At 35.5% G+C, this 24,780-nt stretch overlaps 3 protein-coding genes and 1 long non-coding RNA gene across 7 annotated transcripts in view; 1 reads left to right on the top strand and 3 right to left on the bottom strand.

The window, feature by feature from the left end:
* LOC132698162 (ras-related protein Rap-2b) overlaps nt 1-24,780 on the top strand; it is an 89,071-nt gene that overhangs the window by 24,261 nt on the left and 40,030 nt on the right. Inside the window, exon 1 of one of the 4 annotated variants that reach the window (XM_060664088.1) lies at nt 17,658-17,776. The exons of the other annotated variants lie outside the window; for them this stretch is intronic. The gene's annotated coding sequence lies outside the window, so the exon portion shown is untranslated. Of the gene's footprint in view, nt 1-17,657; nt 17,777-24,780 lie in introns of those variants that run through there. 4 annotated transcript variants of the gene reach the window in all.
* Nucleotides 2,164-7,907, bottom strand: LOC132698163 (uncharacterized). The gene is made up of 3 exons (XR_009618346.1): nt 7,664-7,907; nt 6,657-7,603; nt 2,164-2,410 (listed from the first exon to the last, which is right to left on the bottom strand). It is a non-coding gene; the product is annotated as an uncharacterized LOC132698163 (long non-coding RNA).
* LOC132698634 (uncharacterized) lies at nt 11,396-19,017 on the bottom strand. The gene is given in 17 exon segments (XM_060664827.1): nt 11,396-11,886; nt 12,242-12,392; nt 12,448-12,753; nt 14,270-14,302; nt 14,443-14,608; nt 14,661-14,850; nt 14,906-15,065; nt 15,665-15,802; nt 15,884-16,020; nt 16,144-16,181; nt 16,255-16,558; nt 16,647-16,797; nt 17,195-17,512; nt 17,584-17,975; nt 18,204-18,363; nt 18,474-18,611; nt 18,754-19,017. Coding segments are annotated over 17 exon segments (3,228 nt in total). The 5' UTR covers nt 18,889-19,017; the 3' UTR covers nt 11,396-11,575.
* Nucleotides 20,073-23,232, bottom strand: LOC132698160 (esterase B1-like). The gene is made up of 8 exons (XM_060664081.1): nt 23,070-23,232; nt 22,876-23,013; nt 22,541-22,700; nt 22,289-22,478; nt 22,049-22,235; nt 21,674-21,991; nt 20,497-20,647; nt 20,073-20,408 (listed from the first exon to the last, which is right to left on the bottom strand). Exons 1-8 carry the CDS (start codon nt 23,202-23,204, stop codon nt 20,101-20,103), a joined length of 1,587 nt encoding a protein of 528 aa, XP_060520064.1. The 5' UTR covers nt 23,205-23,232; the 3' UTR covers nt 20,073-20,100.

Here is a 24,780-nt window from a genome sequence, read left to right as displayed (position 1 = left end):
CTAGAGACGGCAAACATGTCAGAGTTTTTGGGCCAGGTTAATGAAGACTTTTTTCCATCTGAACAAAAATTGAAAAAATCAAACAGAGTTTTACCACACGTAATTATTGGTCATGAAACCTTTCCTTAAAAACTAAAAAAAAACGTAAAAAACTTGAACAAATTTTGAAAAATCCACAGCGATTTTTAGTTATTGGCTGACCCGTGCCGGAAGAGTCGCCGAAAATGCGTTTGGTTTACTTTGTCAGGTTTTTAGAGGGTTTTATACACATATAAATGTAAAACTAGAAGTTTGAGATTATTTAATTTTTGCCGCTTGTTGTTTGCACAATTTATTAAGAGATTGCATTCTTGGAAAAAATATTTTTTCTCCGTATTACGAATATGACCCAAATGCACATAATACACAAACGAGGCAAAATTTTAGAAGAGCTGGAGGTTTTCAAGATTCCGATGGAGTTCGCATCAGAGACGAGTTTATGAACTTTTTCGTCCGAGAGGAAATTGTCGACTGGCAAGAGAAAATGATTTCCAAAGAAAAATAGACCATAAATGAAAAATAATTTATAATGTATATGTAGGTACTTATTTCAAATCTTGTTTTATTATAGCTAGATTATTTCTCGAATAAAACAAACATTAGAAACCCAAATATAAAAAAATATAGGCATGACGTAGGAACCGAAAAAGATATTCGGTGTTTAAATATCTCTTGTGAAATAATCGCTGGTAAATAAGCTCTAGTGAAATTCCGATCGCATATAAAAGATGCTGATAGTTTGCAGACAATTCGGAGCGTTCCCACCAGTTTTCTGGCAGACAGCCAGTTTTTACCGGATTTTAGTTTAACCTTCTTTTTTTAATTCTCTAGCGACCTTTTTCCAACAATTGTCATTATTAACAAAATTTTTGTCTTTATAATCGTATATTACGGGATATTTTTGTATTTCGTTAATTAAAATTACATCGTCATTTGACGTGAATGGCGCCGGTTTTTGCCCTAGTCACTACGATGGCAGCCGCTCGACTGCTTCGCGAGGAGTCGAACAGCAGCCGCTGCAGCGCGGGCTGCCGCCCCCTTGGGGCTAAGGTTATAGTGGATGCGTATTCTGACGAACTATTGTTCTGACGAACACGTCAGAACTCGCACGAAAAAATCAAAACATATAAAGGCTATTCTGGTTATACTGCATGCTCGTCAGATTACGTACAAATTCGTCAGAATAAGCTGAACGTTCAAACAATTTTGATAATTTGATCTGAACCGTTGCGATTTGTGTTTATTGTGTGTTTATAAATTGGTTCCTTTGACAATGGATGTGGAAAAACTAATCAGTTTAGTTTTTGAAAATAAATCTTTATGAGATATTAAGCAAAAAACTATCATAATAGCGATACTTCTCGCCAGAAATGGGAAAAAATCGCTAAAGAAATGGAAAATAATGGTAAGTACATTCCCACCTAATTTTTTTTTATTGAAATTACATATCTAATGTATTTTTTGTATACATTGCATTCCTTTCAATATTATATGACGGTTCTTAAGTAAAAATATTATATTGGAATTGTACTTCGCCGTAGAGGCTGCAAAAATAATTCTTGAAAACGTCTCGTATTTCACTGGCCGCTGCTCCATAATGTTTGTAGCGTCTTGAAACAGATATTTCATGGTTGTTTATATTTTGTTCTGGTTGTGTTAGAACTCCTTCAATGTTAATTAATATGTTGTGCAGTAGCCATGCAGTTTGAACTAAGATATCTGCTTTTTCGGGATTGACTTGCAATTCGGTTTTTAAAAATCTCCACTTAGCAACTAATATACCGAATGCGCATTCAATGCAGCGTCGAGCCCTAGACGGGTGGTAGTTAAAAATCCGCTTTTCGTTTGTAAGATTTTGTCTAGGCTTAAGCAAATATGTCTTCAGTGGGTACGCAATATTACAAAAGGAGCTTTGATTTCGGTTGAGGGTAAATATTCAGGAGTTGGCATATTGAATTTGTTCGTCTGTAAACATTTGTAGACATTAGAGAGCGAAAATATTCCTCCATCACTTTGCTTCCCATAACCTCCAACATCAATAGTAACAAAGTTGTAATTTGCACCAGTTATGCCTCGCAACACAATTGAAAAATATTGTTTATAGTTATAATATATCGATCCTGAGTTCTGTGGACATTTTATTCTAACATGTTTGCCGTCAATGCTGCCAACACAATTACAAAAATTCAATTGTTTGAAGTAGTCTTTTGCATTGTTTTGTAACAAATCGGATGTAGGCATCGCCATATGTTTCCCTTGAAAAGTATTCCATATTGCAAGACATGTTTCATAAGCTATCTGTCGTATTGCAGTATGTGAATCTCTGTATGAAAAGCTTAACGATCTAAATGACATCCCAGTAGAAAGATACCTGAAACAAAAGAAAATTAAATTAATGGTTATTAAAAAAAATAAAATACAATGTGTATCGTGTGTATTTTGTAAGTATTGTTTTTGTTTCAGTCGAAGCTGTAAAAAAATAAGTGGCGTGGTTTGCGAGACCCCTTTCGTAAAGAGCTTCAGAAACTACCAAAAGCACGTTCTGGACAAGAAGGAGGACTAACTACGGAGTCCAAATGGCCATATTTTAAAAACATGCTGCTTTTAACAGATCAGTTCCTAGGTAGAAAATTACAAAGCAGCATTTTGGAGCCGGAATGACTCGAAATGATAATCCTGTGTCTGATGAAATAGGGGAAGGTGATTTTTCTGAAACTCATGACAACGTCATTGTCGACCAAAATGCAAAACAAAAGAGAGGAATGGAGAAAAATACCGAATCTCCGGATTCACCGGCGAGGTCTCCCGAGTTTGTCCCATCTCAAAGCAAACGTGTTAAAACTGTTAAAGCTAAGGATAGTGACTAAAGAGGATAGTGACTATTTTTTTCTGATGAGCTTATTACCTTATTTAAGAAAAGTTCCCGAAGACAGAAAACTAGATGTGAGAGCAAAGCTACAACAGGTGTTTGTTGACGAGTTGAAATTCCAACCTTCAAATTTTGGCAATAATAATCCATATTATCTTCACTAGAGTTTAGAATGCATCAACATGCAATGGAAACTTATACTAGGACTCCAGACTTCCAAAGGTTTTCTAGGGTCAGTAGCGAAGAAACTTGGAGATGTTCTGAACAAACTAATTCTAGTTCTTCACAATTAAGGATCCCTTCTGGGCCAAGTAGTGGGGAAACTTCTACTCAACAGCAGTTGGATGAAGACTTAGCTTCATATTTTTCACTAACCAACCCACTTAATGAGTAAATAAGTTTCTTTTGTTAAGTCCTGAAGTACCCAAAAAATTTGTTTGGTTGCTCTAACAGGTCTTTAAATAATGTATGGTACTCCCCATTAATTGGTCTTGAAGAAAATATTTTATTTACTTGTTCCATTCTGCCCATAAGAAGAAGTTTTAATAACGGTCTTTCTAAAAATTGGCAATCATATGCTACATTTTCATTGTCGTCCATCTTGAATATTTTGACACAACTGAATTATTAGCATGCACTATAGCCACTGACATCTGAACAACAATTTTGGCGTGTTCGTCAGAATAATGATTCGTCAGAATCCGCATCTACTATAACCTTAGCCTTAGTTGCGCTGCGCAAGCCAAATTGGCATTTAAAACTGTACAAACCAGTGCAGCGACGGGAGACGAAGCTGCTAGCGGCTGCAGCCAGCGGCGGCACCGAAATGGCACCTTATCGGTGGATTTTGTTCGGTTTGTGCAGTTAGATAATAGATGTGCGCTAAAAATCTAGTTTGTTTCGTGGACTGGTTTCATAAACTTGAATTATGTCATCGGTTTGTGACAGAATTAATTTCTGTATCCCAAAACGATATAGTGGTATATCATTTTTTCGGTAATTTCCAAAGAAACCTGAAATACTCTTGTGTTAATATTTACAAACAAGTATTACCTTGCGTGTGCGTCGAGTGATCTATTTTTTAGTAAATTTAACGAGTTAGCAAATATTAAAACAAATATTTTGAAACAGTTTCTTTTAATTATCCTGTGAAACTTTTACTCTCGATTATTTCATATCATTATATACGGTTTTTAATTCGATGTTGTACTGCCTACGCTGATGATCTCAAAATAGTTAACCTCATTGACACTGTCTCTGATTGTGATTCCCTTGGAAACAGTATAGATAAGCTTGGTCAGTGGTGTCCCTTTAATAGAAGGAATCTAACTGTAAAGTTATATTTTACTCTCGATCACAAAATTACACTATAAAGTGTTTAACTTCGGGACCTTGAAGTTGTGGCTGATGAGAGTTTCACCTTTATCACCTCATATTAATCAGATGGTGGCAAGCGCTTCTGGAATCTTGGGTTTGGTTTCGCGAAACTGGAAATATTTTCTTAATATGTGAGGTCTAAGGTGGATTTTGATTCAATCATAAACAAGCGACTGTTTGTAACCGCCATAATCAATGTAATTGCATTCATATCTGTCATATCACCGACATAGTTTGTTTTACTTTACTGCTTACATCAGCTTTAGTTTTTGTTTTGGTTTTGTTAATATTTCCTTTTCTTTTATAATAATTTTTTGGCCTGCCTCTTGCCTGTGTCTTATACCCTATTACACCTCAAAATTTCTCGATCCACGCCTATGGTCTTAAGACTTATTTCATTTAGTAAACCTCGTTCATAATTGTTTCTCTAATAATGGCAATTTTGAGTTTTTTAGATATTGTACACTCTATAACTCTATAAGATAACTAATAAATGTTCGTCATATAATTCGTTCCTCCACTTCTTCACCCTGATTACTTTGTTATCCAAAAAAATATTAAAAATGTAATGCCAGAATACGTACGATTTTAATTACCCGTTTCCGATATTATTTACTGGTATTAGATCTGCGCATTGATAGTTCTTTCGCTGCAATTAACTAATGAACATACCGCATCAAAGTTAATAATATTCGCTTTGGTTTGAACGTGTCGTCTGTTCCGGGTACCCCGCATTTACACAAAGCTTTTCGGTCTTTAACGTCCTATCATGACAGTGTCACGACAACGCGGTTAATTTTTGCTTTGACTTCGTCCGGCGGAACAAAAAAATCAGAATGGCTCATTACCATGATAAAATGCTAAGCGAGTGCGCAATAACGTTTCAAAGGGGAATTTCTGCCGGTGCGGAAAATAATATCAGAACGTAACTCTTGTAAACAACGTTTATGCAGCAAAACAGCCTGCGGGATATCTGTAGGTGAAGTCTAGGTTAAAAATAATTTTTGCTCTATCTTCGGGAAAAATCTCATTAACCTAGAAGATTACTTTTACAAAATTACCTTAGTGCAAGGTGTGGAAGAATGGAATAAATTTGAGCTTAAGTTTTACGCGAAAGATTCGCTTGATCCAGTTTGTTATTAGGTATCAAATGTATGAGGTATCAAAGAAAGACACTCGGCTCTACCTCGAAAAGCAATTTTAAAGGCTTTTGGTTAAAAATCTCGAATCTATAGCGGCCAAGCGAAAATACTGAAAAATATTTTCTAGAACGGCCGCTCGCATGCGTTCTTGAATTTTAATTCCTATAGGAATAGCTAAAACCGCTGTAAAGCTTGGATAAATTCAATTTTTTCTCGACAAATGATTTTCGCTCTATCTCTATCTCTCTTCTTAGGCTGTAAGATCTCTTTACGTTATTTTGTATTTTATGTATTTATAGTTTACATTCCTCCCACCGCTCCCAGCCTCGAAGTTGAGAACTTTTTTGAATCCACGTCGTCGCCGGACTTGTTGTTGATCTGCTTTGTTGTTGGGTGACTTTAATATTCCTTCTTTCACTCCCTCAGCTCCTATTAATTCCAGACATAGATCCCTACTCAACCTTAGCGCCATATTGAATCGTAAACTCTGTAACTAATCTAAATTCGCCAATTTCTCCGCTGTGATAATGAGAAATGCAGTCTCCTCATTGACGAGGTTCTACACACGGCTGCATGCCGACTGGAATAGTGCTATGGAGTGCTCGGAATTCGACAGTTCTCTAACACTTTTTTACCACATTCTAAACAATATTTTTGCCGTTTGCACGTCCACTAAAACACCGTCGGGGTTCACCAAAGAAATGACTGTAAATATATTTGAGAAGGAGAGAACTTTCTGTAATTTCAAGCAACACAAATTTTCGTATTATTTGGGCAGATATACGACACTGCGCAAGTCAATTAAGTTAAAGTCGCGCGTTGCCTATTTCGATTTTGTTCGTCGTACTGAGTTAAGCAAACATGATATTGCTACCAATTTCTGGTCATTTATTCAGAGTAAGAAGACAGATTCGCGGATCAGAGCCACGGTATCCTATTCTAATCAGTCATAACATGGGCTAGTATGGTTGCCGCAGTTTTTGCAAAGCATTTTGGTAGCATTTTCACGATGTCCGAGCCTGATCCACGTTCATCTTCAACCGTGTCCTTCACCTAATCTTACCATTCACGATGTTTTATTCGCAAGCAAATCACTCAAAAACAGAATGACTACCGATCCTGACGGCATAACAAGTTTTATCATGAGAGACTGTTAATACGTACTGCGCCAAAACTATTATGCAATGCTTATGCAATTTTACGAAAATATTAGAGATTTTATTACTTACGAAATAAACTCTCTACGCAATATGGCTTCATGTATCACCAATTTATGTTCCCTATCTTCTTATGTCTGTGACTCCCCGAACAAGCAAGATCAAGTTGACGTTATATACACTGATTTCCACGAAGCGTTTGACCAGATAGATCATCACTTACTGATTTGGTTTCTCAAATTCGCTGATTTCAGTATTGAAGTCCTATCTGGTGAACCGTCGACAGTTCGTTGAGACTGAGGGCTTTAGATCCGTTCCTTTTCTTCCAACTTCTGGTGTGCCTCAAAGTTCTAACCTTGGACCACTTCTGTTCAATATATTGATAGACGATCTCATACCTTTGATCATTTGCGACCTATGCAGGACGACCTAAAACTATATCACTGCATTTAAACTGCATGAGTTTCCAGGCCAACATCAATATTGTCAGTCAGTGGTATACTAAAAATAAATTGCATCTTAACAACAGCAAGTGTAAGATGGTTTCTTACCACCGCAAAAAACTGCCATAGTCTTTAATTACAGTATGGATGTTACCATCCTGACTATACTTGCCACTGTAAAGGATATGGGGATTTTATTTGACCAGACGTTCTCTTTTGTACCTTACATTACTAAAGTGGTTTATAGTGCAATGCAAATTTTAGGATTCGTAATAAGAAATTGCACCCGTTTTTGTAGTTCACCTACTATTAAATTGTTATTTAACTGTTACGTTAGGTCAAAGGTTGGTATGGTCACCAATATATAACTGCCACGGTCAGTCCATTGACAGTGTGCAGAGAAAATTACTGAAATATCTAATGTTCAGGGAGGAGGGTTTCTATCCTGAGAGGGGAGTTGATGATGATCCTCTACTAAGAAGGTCCACTCTACTGCTTCTGAGCTTACGCAGAGACTTACAATCAGTATTATTTCTCTACAAGTTAGTTCATTACGGAGTCGATGGTCCGTTTCTTCTGGAACAATTACGTTTTCATGTGCCGCGGCTAGAAGGGAGACATCAATCACTTTGTTACCTCAGTTACCCAGATCCAAAATCCATTTTCAAAACCCTATTTTCAATATGTGTGTTACCTTCAACAAACTATCGTCACACTGTGGTTTATATTATGATGGTCTTCATGCAATATTTCGATTGATGTCGGGTTAGCCGTGCTGACAAGTCATATTTTATTCTTTCTTATTATTTTTAGTTATACGATTGGTATAACTGTCAATATTTCATTTCATTTATATTTAATATTTCCAGTAATTTGTTAATGTTACCTGTTGGAAATAAAGTGCTATTATTATTATTATTATTATTATTTTTATTAATTTTATTTTTATTATTATTATTATTATTATTATTATTATTATTACTAATATTATTATTGTTACTTATATTGTTATCATTATTAAAGTTATTAAGGGAAAGTAGTGAGAGTATTCGAACATATTTGAAAATAAATATCGATAACTTCAGAATAGCTCCATGGATCTTATTAAAGTTGCCATTGTCGAAAGGTACCCTTTTTAGGCTATTAAGGCGGTCCTGAACAGAATGATTAAGATTGTTTACCACCAGAGCCCGTTTTGCGACATCACTACAAGTACTTTCTTTGCAACAAAAGATAGCAAAATAAAAGTCTAACACGTTAGTTAAAATCGCATTTAGATATATTTGCTAACCTATAATGCCAAATTCTCCAAATAATGTCCCATCTTTGGGTAAGCAAAATATATATAAATTTACTGTTAAAATTAAATGTCAATAATAATTAATGGTCATTCAATATGATTGCCCAAATGTATATCCAAAATTCAAATTTTTTAAATTATTTTGGAAAAAGTAAAATAGCCTTATTTGTCAAAAATGCATTCTCCACCTACAGCCTTCCTATGCTCTATGCGATGGAGTATTCTCTACTAAAACGCACAGATTTTAGTATTTTATCTGTTTAATTGATTTTTGAATGTAATTTATTATTGACTTTTTATTTGGCGGAGCGACTGTTTGTTTAATAAACGAGTGATTTAAAAAGTATGCCAAACGTGTTGCATGCTATAACTTTTTCTAAGACCGTTAGTTGTTGGGTACATTTTGGCAATACAACACGAATACATTCACTGACACTGAAAATCTCCGAAAACATCCAATTGCTCCCAAACCCGTGCGGTAAAATTCCGGAAATGTCCGAAGTGGCTCGGATCCTTGGGAAACGAAACTGACGTGGTAAAGTGACGTTTCCCGTACGATAGATCGGTGTGTAATTAGGTATTTTACAGACGGGAGTAGAAAAATATATTTACCAGTAAATTTATATAGATTTTATGATTTAATGGTTGCTGTTCTGAAAATATTCACCAAGGTGGGGATATTTTTTGTTTTTTTTTTCTTCTATTGATATTAGAGTTTAGCAAAAACATATCGAAATTATATTTGGCTATATTTTGTAGCAATGAAAGCGATGTCGCTGCATTTAATTTCTTTGGGGCGATACAATCAATCGAAATCAAACCGATCAGGGCAGCGTTGAAAATAATATAATTTATCCTAACTTTAAAACAAATGTTCATTTGAGGTATCTGTAATCTAGTATAAAAACGCGGAATTCCAATTCAAGAATGCTATTACGAGACCTGGTGACAATTCGCAGGAGTTTCTCTTTGCCGTTTTAGTCACAAGTTTCTCCACCCCAATTCCTTACATAGGGCATAAGATACGGTGCCTTTTTTTCATGTCCTCGTGGTAGTCTCCGGTATAAGATTGAAAAAGTAGTAAACCTTTTTTTAAAACTAATCTGCGCTTCCAATATGGACGATTATTAGTCTCTTTCCTTTTTCTGCAATTATCTTAATACCCGTTGGAGACTGGTTATATTTTGCATTTACCACGTTTTTATTACTGTGTACCCGTTTTGTCAAGATAACAAGATAAAAAATAATGTTATTGCGTAAAGAAAAAAACTTGTCCAATGAATTCGTCATGAATTTGGCAACATCATTTCCTCCTATTTACCTAGAATGGTCGGCCATGTTCTTACTTGCTTAGAAAAAATTGTTTGTTGGGTTGTATTTGGTGTCATATGCGCATGAACGAAAACAAAAATGAATGCCAAAACTTAGAGTGCTTTCCGCAATGTGCATCTATCAATTTTCGCAGTCGCGTAGTATTTGTATTCGGCAAGATAATACGGTAAGCAGCAGCGACGCTTGAGAACTATTTCGGCTGAAGTCCATTTATCCCAATCCGCTTGAATTAGGAGATGAATGGATTTAAATAAAACAACGCCCTAGCGCCTCGCCAATGGAGTAATTCAGCACGCTCGTCGGCATTGTCGAATTGTCACGCGGAATGAACTTTGCAATCGAACGTATTAAATTCAATCGGAGTAGGATTAAATCATTTTGGTTAGAACAAGACCGCCCTGGCACATTCAAATAGAGATCGCAATATTCTAATAAGTGCTACAAAGAACAGTTTCAAATATATAGATTTTTTTAATGAAAAGCTTTTTAAATACCGTTTCTAACTTACGATCTCCTATATCGTTTAATCTGTCGCCTTAGTAAAATTAAGTAAGGATTAGGGTTTAGCAAAGCGCCTGAGTTGTTCTTGATGAACTTTAACTAACTTTTGCTCTAATTTTTCAAATTGAACATCCTGCATCTAAGCTTCTACATCCTTTCTTAAGGTTAGGGACAATTTTTTCTGTGATCGTTCACTACTCTCTGTGAACCCTGAATATACAATAAAAATATGTTTTTCTACTCCCGTGTGTAAAATACCTAATCACACACCGATGTAGCTTGCGGGAAGCGTCACTTTACACTTTGAACATTTCCGAGATTTTACCTCTCGGGTTTGGGAAGAACCGGATCTTTTCGGAGATATTTCCCAAGCCTTGCATTTTGACCTTTGTCAGTGCTGACGGTCATGTTATACTCCGGAATATCATCCGTTCGTTTGTTGAACTCCGACTGGAATCCTGCAGACGTTTCGCCAAGATCTCACTTGGCATCTTCAATGCTCGTGCTCCGAAAACACTTCGAACACTCAGTGAACACAAATATATATATATATATATATATATATATATATATATATATATATATATATATATATATATATATATATATAATATACATTAAAATAGTAAATAAACCAAAAATTCTTACTTAAAAAGTACCAGAAGTAATTATTCTTTCAATTATTTCAAAAAGTATTAGTTTTCTATGTACGTTAGAAAATAAGCTTGGGTAATTTTTTTGTAGAGAATCCAAAAATGCAGTCAATATATATGCACGTAGTGATTACCGATCCTGTATATTGACAAGCTCTATCAGCGAGACTTACGTTGTGGTAGAAATCAAGAGTTTTTTGTTTGTTGCCTAATTTGTTTCCTGTAGTTCGATCAAATCACACTAAAGATATTTGCAAACAGCAATTTTATCAATGGCAACGCTCTAGATTTTATCGAGTATCCAATTACTGCTCAAGCAAATTAAATTTGATTGCATGGGGATTCAGAACCCTCGACACAATTGTGCCTATTCTTGCGTTCGACCGAATTTATTGCTATCCAGGGGTTTTTACTATAAGCAATATCGATTTTTAATTATTCGAAAATGTCTGTCTAGGTTTACAACCTAGAAAGGTATTTTGGGATTCCTTAGGTTATTTCTTTAGACAAAATAATTTATTAAGATAATATGAATATTTAAAAAAGCTGTTGGGAACTAACAAATAATACTCCTTCTTGGATACAATATTTATTTCTATTACATCTAAATATAACCTTTGCTAACATATTTCCATGTGCATTTGGGGTATATAATAATTTGGAATTATTGACGCAGGATAAAAATAAAAATATATATATTCCAGTATTTCTACATCGCTATCAAAAACAGCCGTTTGGGCGCAGAACTCAAAAAAATATAAATTACAAGCACAGATAGTTTTCAGTACGTGGATCAAAGTTATAAATACGCGCCCACAACTCTAACTGCTTGGATTCGGGATCTATGTCTATTTTCAGTTCTTCACCTATCGTGATCACGCTTAATCTTTCTGGCGTTACTGCGACCCATTCAATTCCCAGTTCCTCATCCGTTGGGCTGCCGTATTTTGCAAAATTGGTCCACATTTTGACAAACCTCTTAATACTGACACTCTCTAAATTGGTTAGTTCATCTATGGGAGGAGTGAAAACGCTTTTGAACAGGTAACCTAAGTCATCTGCGTGACAAGCACCTACAAAAAAAATTGAAATTTCAAATTACATGTGGAACTCGAAAATACAAGTTATGTTTCTACAATTTGTTTTGACCGATTGAGATTTGAAAAAAACTTAAATTTGGCTTTCTTTTTGATGATTTTCAACTAATTCAAAATCAGTTTCTACAAAAAGTTTTACGATTTTAAACTCTACAAATAGAGAAGATATTAGGTCTGTTACTGTAGTTACAGTTCTATCAAAAGGAATGTAATATTGAAAATGTAGGTCTTTTAGACAAATTGCAGACTGCATTTAATTTCAACAATTTTCCAGATTTCTAAATCAGGATTTGCAGAAACATACAGAAACTCGATTTAAACGTGGACATACCATAAAAACGGTCCAAATTTGATTTTTTCTTGTAATAATTTAATCTCGTATCCACCGTCATTTTATATACGAAAATTTTCTCTTTCAAAGAATTAATATGGTTCTTTATACTAGCTATAATGTCAGTTACAAATTGCCAATCCGTTACCAGCTAAAAAAATTTGAACTCAATAATAAAGTAAATAGTTCATATTTAACCCACTCACTTTTATCAGTCCGTCTTCAGTATCTGAACCATTCAAATAAAAATCTTTTAAATCAGTCAGCGCTTGTTTAATTTCCTTTGCGCTCCGATGATCAGTCTCTTTAGGGATTAGATTTTCGATCTGAAATGTCTTTCCCGTTTCGTATTTTGCGGTCTTAAACAATAGTCCTTCTCTATTCGTGTAGCCGAACATCATTGGCACTTGGTTGTGTTCGCCGGATTTTATGATGTCTATTGGTCTTCTGGTTATGAATGCGTTCGGCGATGGGTGTTCAATGACCGGACCAATTTTTATATTTAAGGATATCTATAAGAAATACTTCTAATTATCTGTTTTGAATATAACTTACTTCGAAGGAAGAAAAATGCGCAAAAAATCATTCAATAAAACATGTCAGAAAAAAAGTAGACAAACCTCATTGCAATATTAAAAACATACCGGTCTGTACTTGAACTGTGCTGTGAACGTTGTCTCGAATGACTGATTCCCGTGATTGTGTTCGGCAACTACTGTTGAGTTTATTTGTTGTAGTCTTAAGGCTCTTTCACGTTCTTTAAGCTTAGTTTCGTCCGGCCTCTGCAATGTATTCTTTGCCGCATATGCATGGAGTGCTGTAAACTCTTGTTGTCTCAAACGAAATTTTTTCTTTGGCAGATCAAAGAGGTTGAGCGATAAATCTGGTTTTGACATTTTTCTTAAGAACTTTTGATATATCGATGATACTTTGAATGTAAGAAAAGGAAAGGCAAGTGTGGGGTTGCTTTCGGACTCATTGCCTTTGGAAGATAGTGGGTAGATTTTCTTAGCAATTTAAAATCTATTCACCTCAACAAATGTTTTTCCATAGAATTGGAAACTAATAATAATCTCCCATTATTAGACATTTTTATCAATAGAAAATCAGACCTAAATAATTTCCACTTTTGAGATATTAAGCGTTCGAACACAAAATACACTTCACCGCAACCTTCCAAAGACAATGAGTCCGAAAGCAACTCACTGTTGTTCTTCTTTGCAGTAAAAACTGACCACATTTGAAAAGTTGTTAAGAAATATATCGACAAAACTAGATTTACCACTTGTCCGAAAACTTCTCAACATCTTTGATCCGTCAAAAACAAAATTCCGTTTGAGACCCAGAAGTTTGCAGCATTTCATGCATATGCAGCAAAGGATACGTTGGAGAGACAAAAGAGCGTTAAGATTACGGCAAATAAACTCATCAGCATCTGCCAAACACAATCAAGGAACTGGACATCAAATTTTATTCGATAAAACTAAAATTTTTGCATGTAATCATTTCTTCTACAAAGGAAAACAATCAGTCTTAACTGCGATTCAGGTCTTCATTTTTCACCAGTACGGGAACCTTCATGCCCCCCCTCTCCCCTCCCTTCAAGCCGCGCTCTCCTCAAACAATATAAAGCAGGTACAGAGTAGAATGCCAGTTTCAGTTTCAGGATGATTGGCGAAATGTCAGCAAGTTCAATTCATTTAGAACCGACACAGGAGGAATACAGAACATTTGTAAATTGCAAATGGTACTACAGTAGCCTGTGAAAGTTTCTTTGAAAAAATAGAATAAAGTGTTTTAAAGAATATATAGTTTGTATATAACTGTAAAGCCTTCCATAAGTGCTGTCAGCTATTTAGCTTATAGATGGTTGCTTCTTTGAAAGTCTCGGATATTAGTAAATTGCCTTATCGTTAATAAAAATTTCAAAAAAATAATCCAAATAAATACTGCTACAAATAGATTCAAATTTTCAAAATACGTAGTAATCGACAATCATCAAAAAGAAATGGGAAAAGAACACTTAACTGCAAGATCATCCTTGGAGTACAGAGTCAAGATCTGAAATTGGTAACGTAAATAAAAGAAATATAACATATAAACACAATAAACAAAGACAGACTGAATTTGGTAGGTTACTAAATGCCTCTAAGCTTCAACAGAAATAAGTATGTTAAGCATAATTTGGTGAAAATACATACTTCGTAGAGCTTCTGAGGCGTAGCTTCGTTTAAACGTGCAAGCGCACTATTTTCATCTTTTACCGAAGGATCCAGAAGTTTAGCTAGTTCTACGGCATTATGGTCGGTTTCACCCCAAGAGTTTAACGCGGTACCACTTTGCATAATCGCTTTATGAAACAGATCGCTAAAATAAAATTTCTTACTAGTAATTAAACAATCGGATTGGTGACTTCTACCGTGACAGTGGAGATAGCACGTGATAATGCACGGAAACAGCACCTGCGCTTTCACCAAAAATTGTGACGTTGCCAGGATCTCCACTGAAATAAGCAATGTTGTCTTTAACCCACCGTAAAGCTTGGGCTTGGTCTTTTAATCCCATATTTCCGTTTACGTTTAACTTTGTGTCATTTAATCGCAAGAATCCTGTAGATTAAAACCCATGCGTTGTGTCTTGGCACAATTCGTCATTTATTGTTACCCAATAATCCAAGCCTGTAGTTAATAGTAACTAACACGATATCTTCGGTCATAAGGAACTCTGGACCAAAATGCGCCAAGGTGTTGGACCCATGTCGAAACGCGCCTCCATGTATCCACACCATAACTGGTTTTAATGTAGCCTTTTGGTTTTCCGGTAGCTGGAAAGTTGCAAAATAAACAACCTCAAAATCCTAAGTCAGTAGGTCTCGAAATTTGCTTGTGTATTTTTTATTTTCCTCTTTAATACTTCCCTACTGTGGGTCACTAAGTTCTTAAATATCGCGTTTGGCGCTTTTACAATCTTTTATTTCTAACATGTTTCGTTCTAAAGTTTGCTGCATCTGCTTTTAACTAACTTTTGAACCACAGTGATTGTTTCGGTGCTTTGAAATATTACGCTGTTGTGAAAATTAATACAAAGTCTGATTGCGAAATCCTACAGGATTCGAACAGTTAATTCATTTTGCGGTTTAATAACAAGAACATTAAATTAGATAATTACTAATTTCGAGTTACGTATCAAGAGCAGTAGATTAAAGTGTTTATTTATTTTATCATTGTTAACTATCAAATAACTTTATCAACTAAATCTAGCAACTAACTTGGGCAATTTGGCTAGTTTCTCGTATATCTAACATTTATTTTGAATGGATTGTCCGCTGGTATTTGATTATATGGCAGTTATAAGGATTACAGAATACCATTATAAAAAGAAAGATCAGACCATTGTTGGAGTTACTGCTTGATAAAAACTTACCTCCTTAGTGAAAACGTTCAAATATAAACAATCTTCCGAACCAACGATCCGTTGGGTTGATTCATCAAATTGACAGCACGGGGCTCCTTCCACACTACCATCTCTTATTCCTTTCCACTTAGTGATCGGCACCGGATCCTAATACCATTTGTTTTAGGTCATTTTCTTTATACTAATTTCGAGTTAAAAGACGTTTAATTTTTAAATGTAATTACTTACTTTGAATCGGAGGCTACCCACTGGCGGCAAGGCGAAAGGAATACCCAAAAAGGCATACAATTTTTCGCCGAGCAAATCATGCTTGGTGCAGCCCTGAATAAAGCCTTGCTTTGTTTCGACCACTGGCTCAGACATAACTTATTGTCGCAATTAAGTTTCTATAACAAATTGGTTTTGTTTTAGCAGCGTAATATGATAATTATTGCGCCATAGATTAAACGTGTCGCTTATCTTATCTCAAAAATTCAAATACTCTTTGCATATGGGGCGTACAGTTTTGGGAATTACAGACTCGAGGCTAAAGTGAGAGTTTACCAAAATGATAACAGATGTTGTGACTTCGACTTTCATGTTTATTGTGAAAACATCACAAATATTTAACCGTAGAAGAATGTTGGTGGTAAACTTCCCTCCACAATTCTAAACGCTTCGCTTCCGGATTAATTTGTAACTTCAGATCGTCTCCGATATTTAGTACGTTGATCTGACGGGTCATTACAGGTTTCCACGTGATACCAAGCTCGTCGTGATCAGGAGTGGGATTTCCGTGTTTCGCGAAGTTCGTCCAGAGTTTAACGAATCTGCGAAGACCTATTTCTTCTGGACTACCTGGTTCAATTTTTGGAGTGATGAAGGTTTTGAATAGATATCCAATATCGTCTCCGTGGGAAGCGCCTAGTGGGAAAGAGCAAATATTGGCAGTAAATATTTCAAATAAATGACGCCTTTCAATACGAGAAATTAAATGGACTTCATATCTTACCTGGATACCGTTCCAATTGAGCTAATATTTTGAAAAAGTTCAGCTTTGTCACGACTGTCATTTTGTATAAATACACGGGATATGGAGATGTTTGAACATGGTTTTTGACGCTCGCCCAGGTCCCAGATAGAAATATCCAATCAGTGTCAAGCTAAAAGTTGAAACCTCTTACAAGTGAAACGAATGGACTTCACTATCCCACAAAACAAAAATATTGGAATGTGCACTTGCTTGTGCCAATTCATTAATTGTGTCTTTTTATTAAAGTTGTACATAGATTTCATAAATAATTTATCGCAATAATAAATTCATTCTCCCTAAACACTTATCAAAGGAAAGTATGGCTTACGTCAGCATTTGTGGTAAATATACTACCACCTATAAAGACTTTTCTTTGAAAATAGTAAAATATTCTATTCCCAAACGGCAACCGCCAGTTTTTTACAGTTTTAGTTTTATAACAAGGTATTCTGAAGATTAATAGCATTGGTCGGTGATAAACTGACGCATATTTTGATTTCTTCGAGAGAAATAAAAAGTGTTCATACCAATATTTTGCCAGCTTCGGGATCGTTTTGTTTCAAATAGAAATTTTCAAGTTTCTTCGCCAAATTCTTAATATTATCTGAAAGCTTGTAGCCGTTATGTGGAATAACATCCTCCATACTCAACGTCTTTTCCCTTTCAGTTATCGATCTATAGATATGATCCTTTAACAAGAGTCCTTCCTGGTCTGTGTAGCCGAATATGAGAGGGACCTTGTTGTACTCTCCAGTCGCAATAATATCTATCGCTCTCCGTGTTATAAACGCTTTTTTATGAGGTTTTTCGATGACTGGTCCTATTAACTTACCCGCCGGATATTTCTGCAATAAGAAATTATTACAACTTGGTAATAATATTATTTGTTAATAAAATGTTCGTACAAAAGTTTAACCTTTATATAAATTTCTTCCGCTTAGATGAGCTGTTCAGCAGTAGCATGTTTGAAGAATCACCACGCATCCAATTCGTCTCTCACATCAGGGTCGATGGTTTTGGCAATTTGAACGGAACTGTGATCGAATTCGCTAAAGTTATTCAACGCTGTTCCGCTTTGAATAATTGCCTTGTGGAACAAATCTCTAAAAGTAAGTTACCTCGACAGAGGTGAGAGCACATGGTAGTGAACTGATGCACCTCCTGCACTCTCTCCGAAAATTGTCACGTTATTGGGATCTCCGTTAAAAGAACTTATGTTGTTCTTTACCCATCTTAGCGCTTCGGTTTGATCCTTAATGCCCATGTTTCCATAAACATTAAAATTTGAGTCTTTCAATCTCAGGAAACCTATAAATAAATAAAAATAAATAAGAACTAAAAGTTCAGATTTTCCCGAAATTATATATTACAAATCATTTGATAAAGACACGGTGTTGTCGAAAATCTAAACTTTTAGTTCTTATTTATTTTGATAAATGGATTTTCATCAAGTAAAAGCCACCACAGTTCAATTTATAAATGAATAAATTAAGTTTTGAATGTAGCAATAAACTTTGGTCCTACTAGATGACTTACCCAACAAGCCCAATCTGTAATTCATTGAAACCAGTACTATATCTTCAGTGATTAAGATCTCTGGACCGTACGCTAGTGGGGAGCTTGACTCATATTTGAAGGCACCCCCATGAATCCACACCATTACAGGCTTCAATCTTTCACTTTATTCGGTTGGCAACTAAAAAGTGGAGCTAGAGTAAACAGTCTACTCAGAGTTTGTAGTTTCCCAAATTGATAAGATATTTTGAAAATTGGCCTTAATTCCATCGATACCTCACCATAACTTACATCTTTGCAAAAAACATTTAAATAAAGGCAATCCTCAGAACCAGTGATGTTTCCGTTATCCAGGTTCCTTTGGAGGGAAACGTTAGCTTCTGCAGTGCAGTCTAGTACCCCAAGCCATGAATCTGCCGGCAGAGGATCCTGCAAGGAAACTAGAAATGTATCAGTACAATGCTGGTTCTTGTAAGCTGACTGAAATTTCGATTTTTGCGAAAAGAAAAAGGTTTGTTTGTGACTTTTATCCTCTTGGTAGGTAGATTCACAGTAATAACAAAGGCGTTACCTTCAATCTGAGATCTCCAACTGGTGGCTTGGCATAGGGGATTCCCAGAAAGTTATAAAACTTGCGTCCGTATATGTCCTCTTTTAGAGTACCTTGAACTCTCCCTTGAAGCAGCTTCACCACCGGGCTCGACATGTTCTCAGATTCCAAGATTGACAACGATTGAATCAATGAATTATTCAAAATTCTCTGTTGTGTCGGCACTTGCAACAGTTTTTATCTTATCGCGGTATCAAATTATTGTAGATGTTTTTTGTAACCTAAGATTTGTTGTGTCACTCCTAAAATTATATATCACATTCTACTAATCCTTTTCCATGTATGAAAAGAAAAATGCCGATTTGATTTACTTGATAACAGGAACCCCCCTTCTTGGATCGAGATAGTGGCTGTAATCAATTAGATATTAAGCCGCTACACAAATTCAAATGACAAACGACATCTTGGAATGATTGTTATACATATTATGGTAATTAGTAATATAAGTACCGATAATAATAACCACAATTGCCGACCTATAAGCATAATTATATAAAAATGTCATATTTTTGCCGATTTTTCAAAAACAAATTCACTAAAGCATTTTTTTTTCTACTCCCTTATAATATTATATTATATTATTTCAATATAATAATAATCCACTATTTCGCATTCCCTTATAACACTTAAAATGCTCATTCGTAGTTTTAAAAATCAATTTTATTATGTATAGATCTATTTTTTTAGCTAGATAGCTAGGCAGGTAACACAAGGTAAAATTGAGCAAATTACAACAAAAAGATCGACAACCAAAATTTTTGCAGTTTTGTATTTTCAAGAACTCAGGTCTTTAGCGCTGGTCAGATTTTCTTATTTGCAAAATTGCCAAAATGAGCCAAAGTAACGTCTTTAAATCTCACTCAAGCAGGCAGTAAACTAAAAGGATTTAAACAACTCTGCAAATTTCATTTTTCCACTTGAGGATTATTAAATTCAACCAAGAACTAAATCAAAATTTAAACTTTGCTTGAAGTATCACTTACTACTTGCCTTACAACATTTGTATTGAATTTTTTGTCTATATTTTTTGAGATATTGTAGTGGTCCAAGATTAGCGAGCCTGTCTATACAAGATCGAAAAAAAAAAACTGCAGAAACCTGAGCACCCTATTTGTGATAGTTAACAAACCGGAAAAAACATGTTATTAAAATAAATTCGGAAATATCTTCCCCATACCAATGAACAGAACACAGAACGTTAAGCTCTATAAATAAAATTCTATAGGTGTAAAAAACAAATCAATGCGAGAATTTGCAGAAATAATAAAAAAAATTGTGACTGCCAATATCATATATATTGTTTTAAAATCACAAGTATTTAACCGTAGAAGGATGTTGATGGTAAATCTCCCTCCACAATGCCAATCGCTTTGATTCCGAATTGATTTCTATCTTCAGTTCTTCTCCGATATTCAGTACGTTCATCTGACGGATCATGACAGGTTTCCACGTGATACCGAGCTCGTCGTGGTCAGGAGTGGGATTTCCGTGCGTTGCGAAGTTCGTCCACAGTTTAACGAATCTGCGAAGACCTACTTCTTCTGGACTACCTGGTTCTATCGGTGGAGTGGTGAAGGTTTTGAACAGATATCCTATATCATCTCCGTGGCAAACGCCTATTGCGAAACAGCATATATTGGCAGTAAATATTTCAAAAAAATGATGCCTTTCAAAACGAGAAATTAAATGGACTTCATATCATACCTGGATACTGTTCCAAGTGAGCTAATATTTTGAAAAAATTCAGCTTTGTCACTACTGTCATTTTGTATAGATATACGGGATATGGCGATGTTTGAACATGGTTTTTGACGCTCGCCCAGGTCCCAGATAGAAATGTCCAATCTGTGTCAAGCTAAAAATTTGGAACTTCTTATAAGAACTTGCTAACGTTGATCAATCATCATGTTGGCTTCTTCAGAGCTTGACTGAAACTGCCTCGAATTTTACTACCTGCATATATATTGTTTGCGGGGGGCGGAGCTAAATGAGGGGCAAAAAAATGTCTCAACAGCTTCGATCCGTCATAGACAAAATTCCATTTGAGATCCCAGGAGTTTCCAGCATTCCATCCATATGCGCCAAAGAATATATTGAAAAGATCGGTCGAAAAATATCAACTAGGCTCAAAGAACATTAAAGAACCTTGAGCCTTAAGACTAAGACAAATAAATTCATCAGCATTTGCCGAACACGATCACGAAACCGGACCTAAAAAAATTTATTCGATAAAACTAAAATTCTTGCATGTAATCAATTGTTCTACCAACGAAAAATCTGAAAGTCTATAGAAATCTATAAACAACCTAACAATCTTAACCGCGACTCAGGTCTTTACCTGTCACGAATATGGGCCACGACGGTGTTTATGCCCCTCATTTAGTTCCGCCCCCTCAAACAATATATAAGCAGGTATAGAGTAAAATGCGACCCAGTTTCAGTCAAGGTCTGAAGAAGCCAAGTTCGACTCAGCAAAAACGGACGCAGGACGAATTCAGAAGTTTTGTAAAAAGTGTTACAGTATCCTGTGGAAGTTTCTTTGAAAAAAAAAATGGTACTTGCACACCTTCTGATACGAATTCATTAATTCGTTTTTTTATTAAAGTGATAATCGCAATACATTTATTTTCTGTAAACAGTTGTCAGAAGAAAGTATGGCTCACTTCAGCTTTTATAGCAATGATAGAACACACCACAAACAAGTAATATCTTATTAAAATAATCTTATAACACCCACTGATTTATACTTTTAAAATGGTCTGTCGATTCCATTAAGTTACCATATAATAATTTTTCTTTTGAAATAGTGAAATATTATAATCCCAAATCGTAACCGTTCGTGGTACATCACTGCATATATAATTCTTTCCAGAATTCATACCATTATTCTTCCAGCTTCAGGGTCGTTTTGTTTCAAATAGAAGTTCTCTAGTTTTTTCACTAAAGTCTTAACATTATCTGAAAGTTTGTTGCCGTTACGTGGAAAAACATCCTCCATACTAAACGGCTTTTCTCTGTTAGCAATCGATCCAAAGATTTGAGCCTTAAATACGAGTCCTTCCTGGTCTGTGTAACCGAATATGAGGGGCACTTTGTTGTACTCTTCAGACGCGATAATATCTATCGCTCTCCGCGTTATAAACGCTTTTTTATGAGGTTTTTCGATGACCGGTCCTATGAACTTCCCGGCTGGAGTTTTCTGCAACAATACGTTACAACTGAGTAAAAAGAATACGTTTTTAACCTTAACCTTAACCTTTATATAAATTTCTTCCGCTTGAATGAGCTGCTCCGCAGTAGCATGTTTGAAGAATCGCCACGCATCCAATTCGTCTCTCACATCAGAATCGATGGTTTTGGCGATCTGAACGGAACTGTGATCGAATTCGCTGAAGTTATTCAACGCTGTTCCGCTTTGGATGATTGCCTTGTGGAATAAATCTCTAAAACGAATTACCTCCGATGTCACAATGTAAAAAATTGGACCATGCATTACCTTGACAGAGGTGAGAGGACGTGGTAGTGAACTGATGCACCTCCTGCACTCTCACCAAAAATTGTTACGTTATTGGGGTCTCCGTTAAAAGATCGTATGTTGTTTTTTACCCATCTTAGTGCTTCGGTTTGATCCTTAAGTCCCATGTTTCCATAAACATTAAAATCTGAGTCTTTCAATCTCAGAAATCCTTATCCCAGAAATGATCATTTTAGGTCATTTTAACTAGATAGATTGTGCTAGATAACTTACCCAACAAGCCCAACCTGTAATTTATTGAGACTAAAACGATATCTTCGGTGATTAAGAACTCTGGGCCGAACACTAGTAGGGAGTTTGATCCAGATTTGAATGCGCCCCCATGGATCCACACCATCACGGGCTTCAACCTGTCACTTTGTTCGTTTGGCAACTAAAAATGGGGGTTTCAGTAAGGCTTAGAGTTTTTAAATTGAGATATTTGAAAATTATCCTTAATTCTAAGTATCCTTCGTTTACATATCTATTAAATATTATAATAATGATAATGATAATATGAATTTAGGATCAGTAAATTTCATAACATAAAAATCTTTGCCATAACTTACATCTTTGGTAAAAACATTTAAATAAAGGCAATCCTCAGAACCAGTGATGTTTCCGTTATCCAGGTTCCTTTGGAGGGAAATGTTAGCTTCTGCAGTGCAGTCTCGTACCCCAAGCCAGGAATCTGGTGGCAGAGGATCCTGAAAAGAAACTAGAAATGTAATGAAGAAATGCTGGCTATTTTAAACTGCGTTACTTTAAATCTGAGTTCACCAACTGGTGGCTTGGCATAGGGGATTCCCAGAAAGCTGTGATACTTTCCTCCGTAAATATCCTCTTTCAGAGCACCTTGGACAGTCCCTTGTAGCAACTTCACCACCGGGCTCGACATGTTCTCAGATTCCAAGATCGAACAACGACTAAATCAATAAACTATTTTCACATCTTTATTATATCGGTACTTGCTACGGTTTTTATCTTATCGCCGTATCAAATTATTGTAGATTTTTTTTAACAAGAAAATTTTTAATTCATTTAGGCTTGCCGTGTCAATCCTAAAATTAAAGATTACATTGTACGAGACAGTAAAATATATAATCCGTTTCCAAACGTTGCACGAAAAGAAAGATGCCGATTGGATTTGCGTGATAACAACAAGAACCACTCCTTGATTTGAGATAGTAGTTATAGTCTAATAGAAGTTAAGCCGCAAACATATTTAAATGGCATTCGACATGTTAGAGTTATTACTGATGGCAATTGGTAATAGACAATTAAAACCATTTTGGAATTTGCTTATTTCTACTATCTCAGGAACAACCTGAGACACCCTGTATAGTGATGACTAACTGTATTAATTTAAGCAGCACTTTTAATTGAAATGAATACCAAAAATTATTAGTAAGAATCCTTCAAACTTTTTAATCTCTATTTTTGATCTTTCCGTTCCAAGCATCACAAACAAAGCTCAAGCTGAATATTTTCTTAAAAAAAAATCCGACATTTAGTACAAATACGCTGTATATATATATTCCCTGATGGACTAAAATACTAAGAGTAACACCAACGGCGCTTTGAAAATCGGCTTTATATATGCAATTAATTTTCACACAAGAATCTCTTAAACAAGTTTTTTAGGTAGGTAGCGTTGGTAAGATTTTCTTATTTGCAAATCTTTCCCAAATCGAAATTTTCAACCTTCCGCTAATTTTTGCAAGGTTTGGACAAAATTAGGTAAACAACTTTGGCATTACCAATTTTTATTTGTGCCTCAAAACTAGTGGAATTTTAAAAGGTCGGCGGGCGCTTTAATATTTTAAAATTGAATTGTTTTGATTGCTTTTTTTTATTTACTTTTCGTTTCACAACAACCGTTGGTGAACAAATTGTTTCTAATAGTAAATTGTATGCACACAATCAATGAAGGAAAACATTTCTGCACAAAATTAATTTATGGATTCGAGGAGTAAACTAGAATAATTTTAGCTTTTTTTTAGCATTTTAAGCTTATTAAATCCGATCAAGAGGTAGGCCGATGTTCCAGCGTTTCGCTTCGATCTGTGATCTATTGCGGTACATTTCCAAGTATTCCTGCATCAAACTCCCATTCTTAAAAAGTCCGTTATTCTTTCACGGGTTAACTTGTTCAGATCCTCAAGTCTATTGATTTCGGCCCCAGTTTTGTATACCTAATTCTACCCACCGCCGGGAATCTACACAGTATGTGCTCTGCATATGGTATTTGAGGTTGTAGTGTGCAATGTACATACATTTTTTCTATGACTGTCTCCAAATTGGCGAACCCCTGCAAACATGGGGTCGTTTTCAGTACATGTTTTCCTTACAATTTGCTTCCTTTTCAGCGTATTTGTGCATATCTCAATCGCATGCATTTCCGCTTGGAATAAGCTGAGGTATATACGACTAATAATTTCGTACTTTGGTGCTCCATATATATGTCGACCAAA

Source organism: Cylas formicarius, unplaced genomic scaffold (assembly GCF_029955315.1).
Source record: "Cylas formicarius isolate icCylForm1 unplaced genomic scaffold, icCylForm1.1 PGA_scaffold_2__14_contigs__length_35257938, whole genome shotgun sequence".
Taxonomy (NCBI): Eukaryota; Metazoa; Arthropoda; class Insecta; order Coleoptera; family Brentidae; genus Cylas; species Cylas formicarius.
Note: the sequence above shows the minus strand (reverse complement) of the source record. Positions and strands in the feature narration are given on the sequence as shown.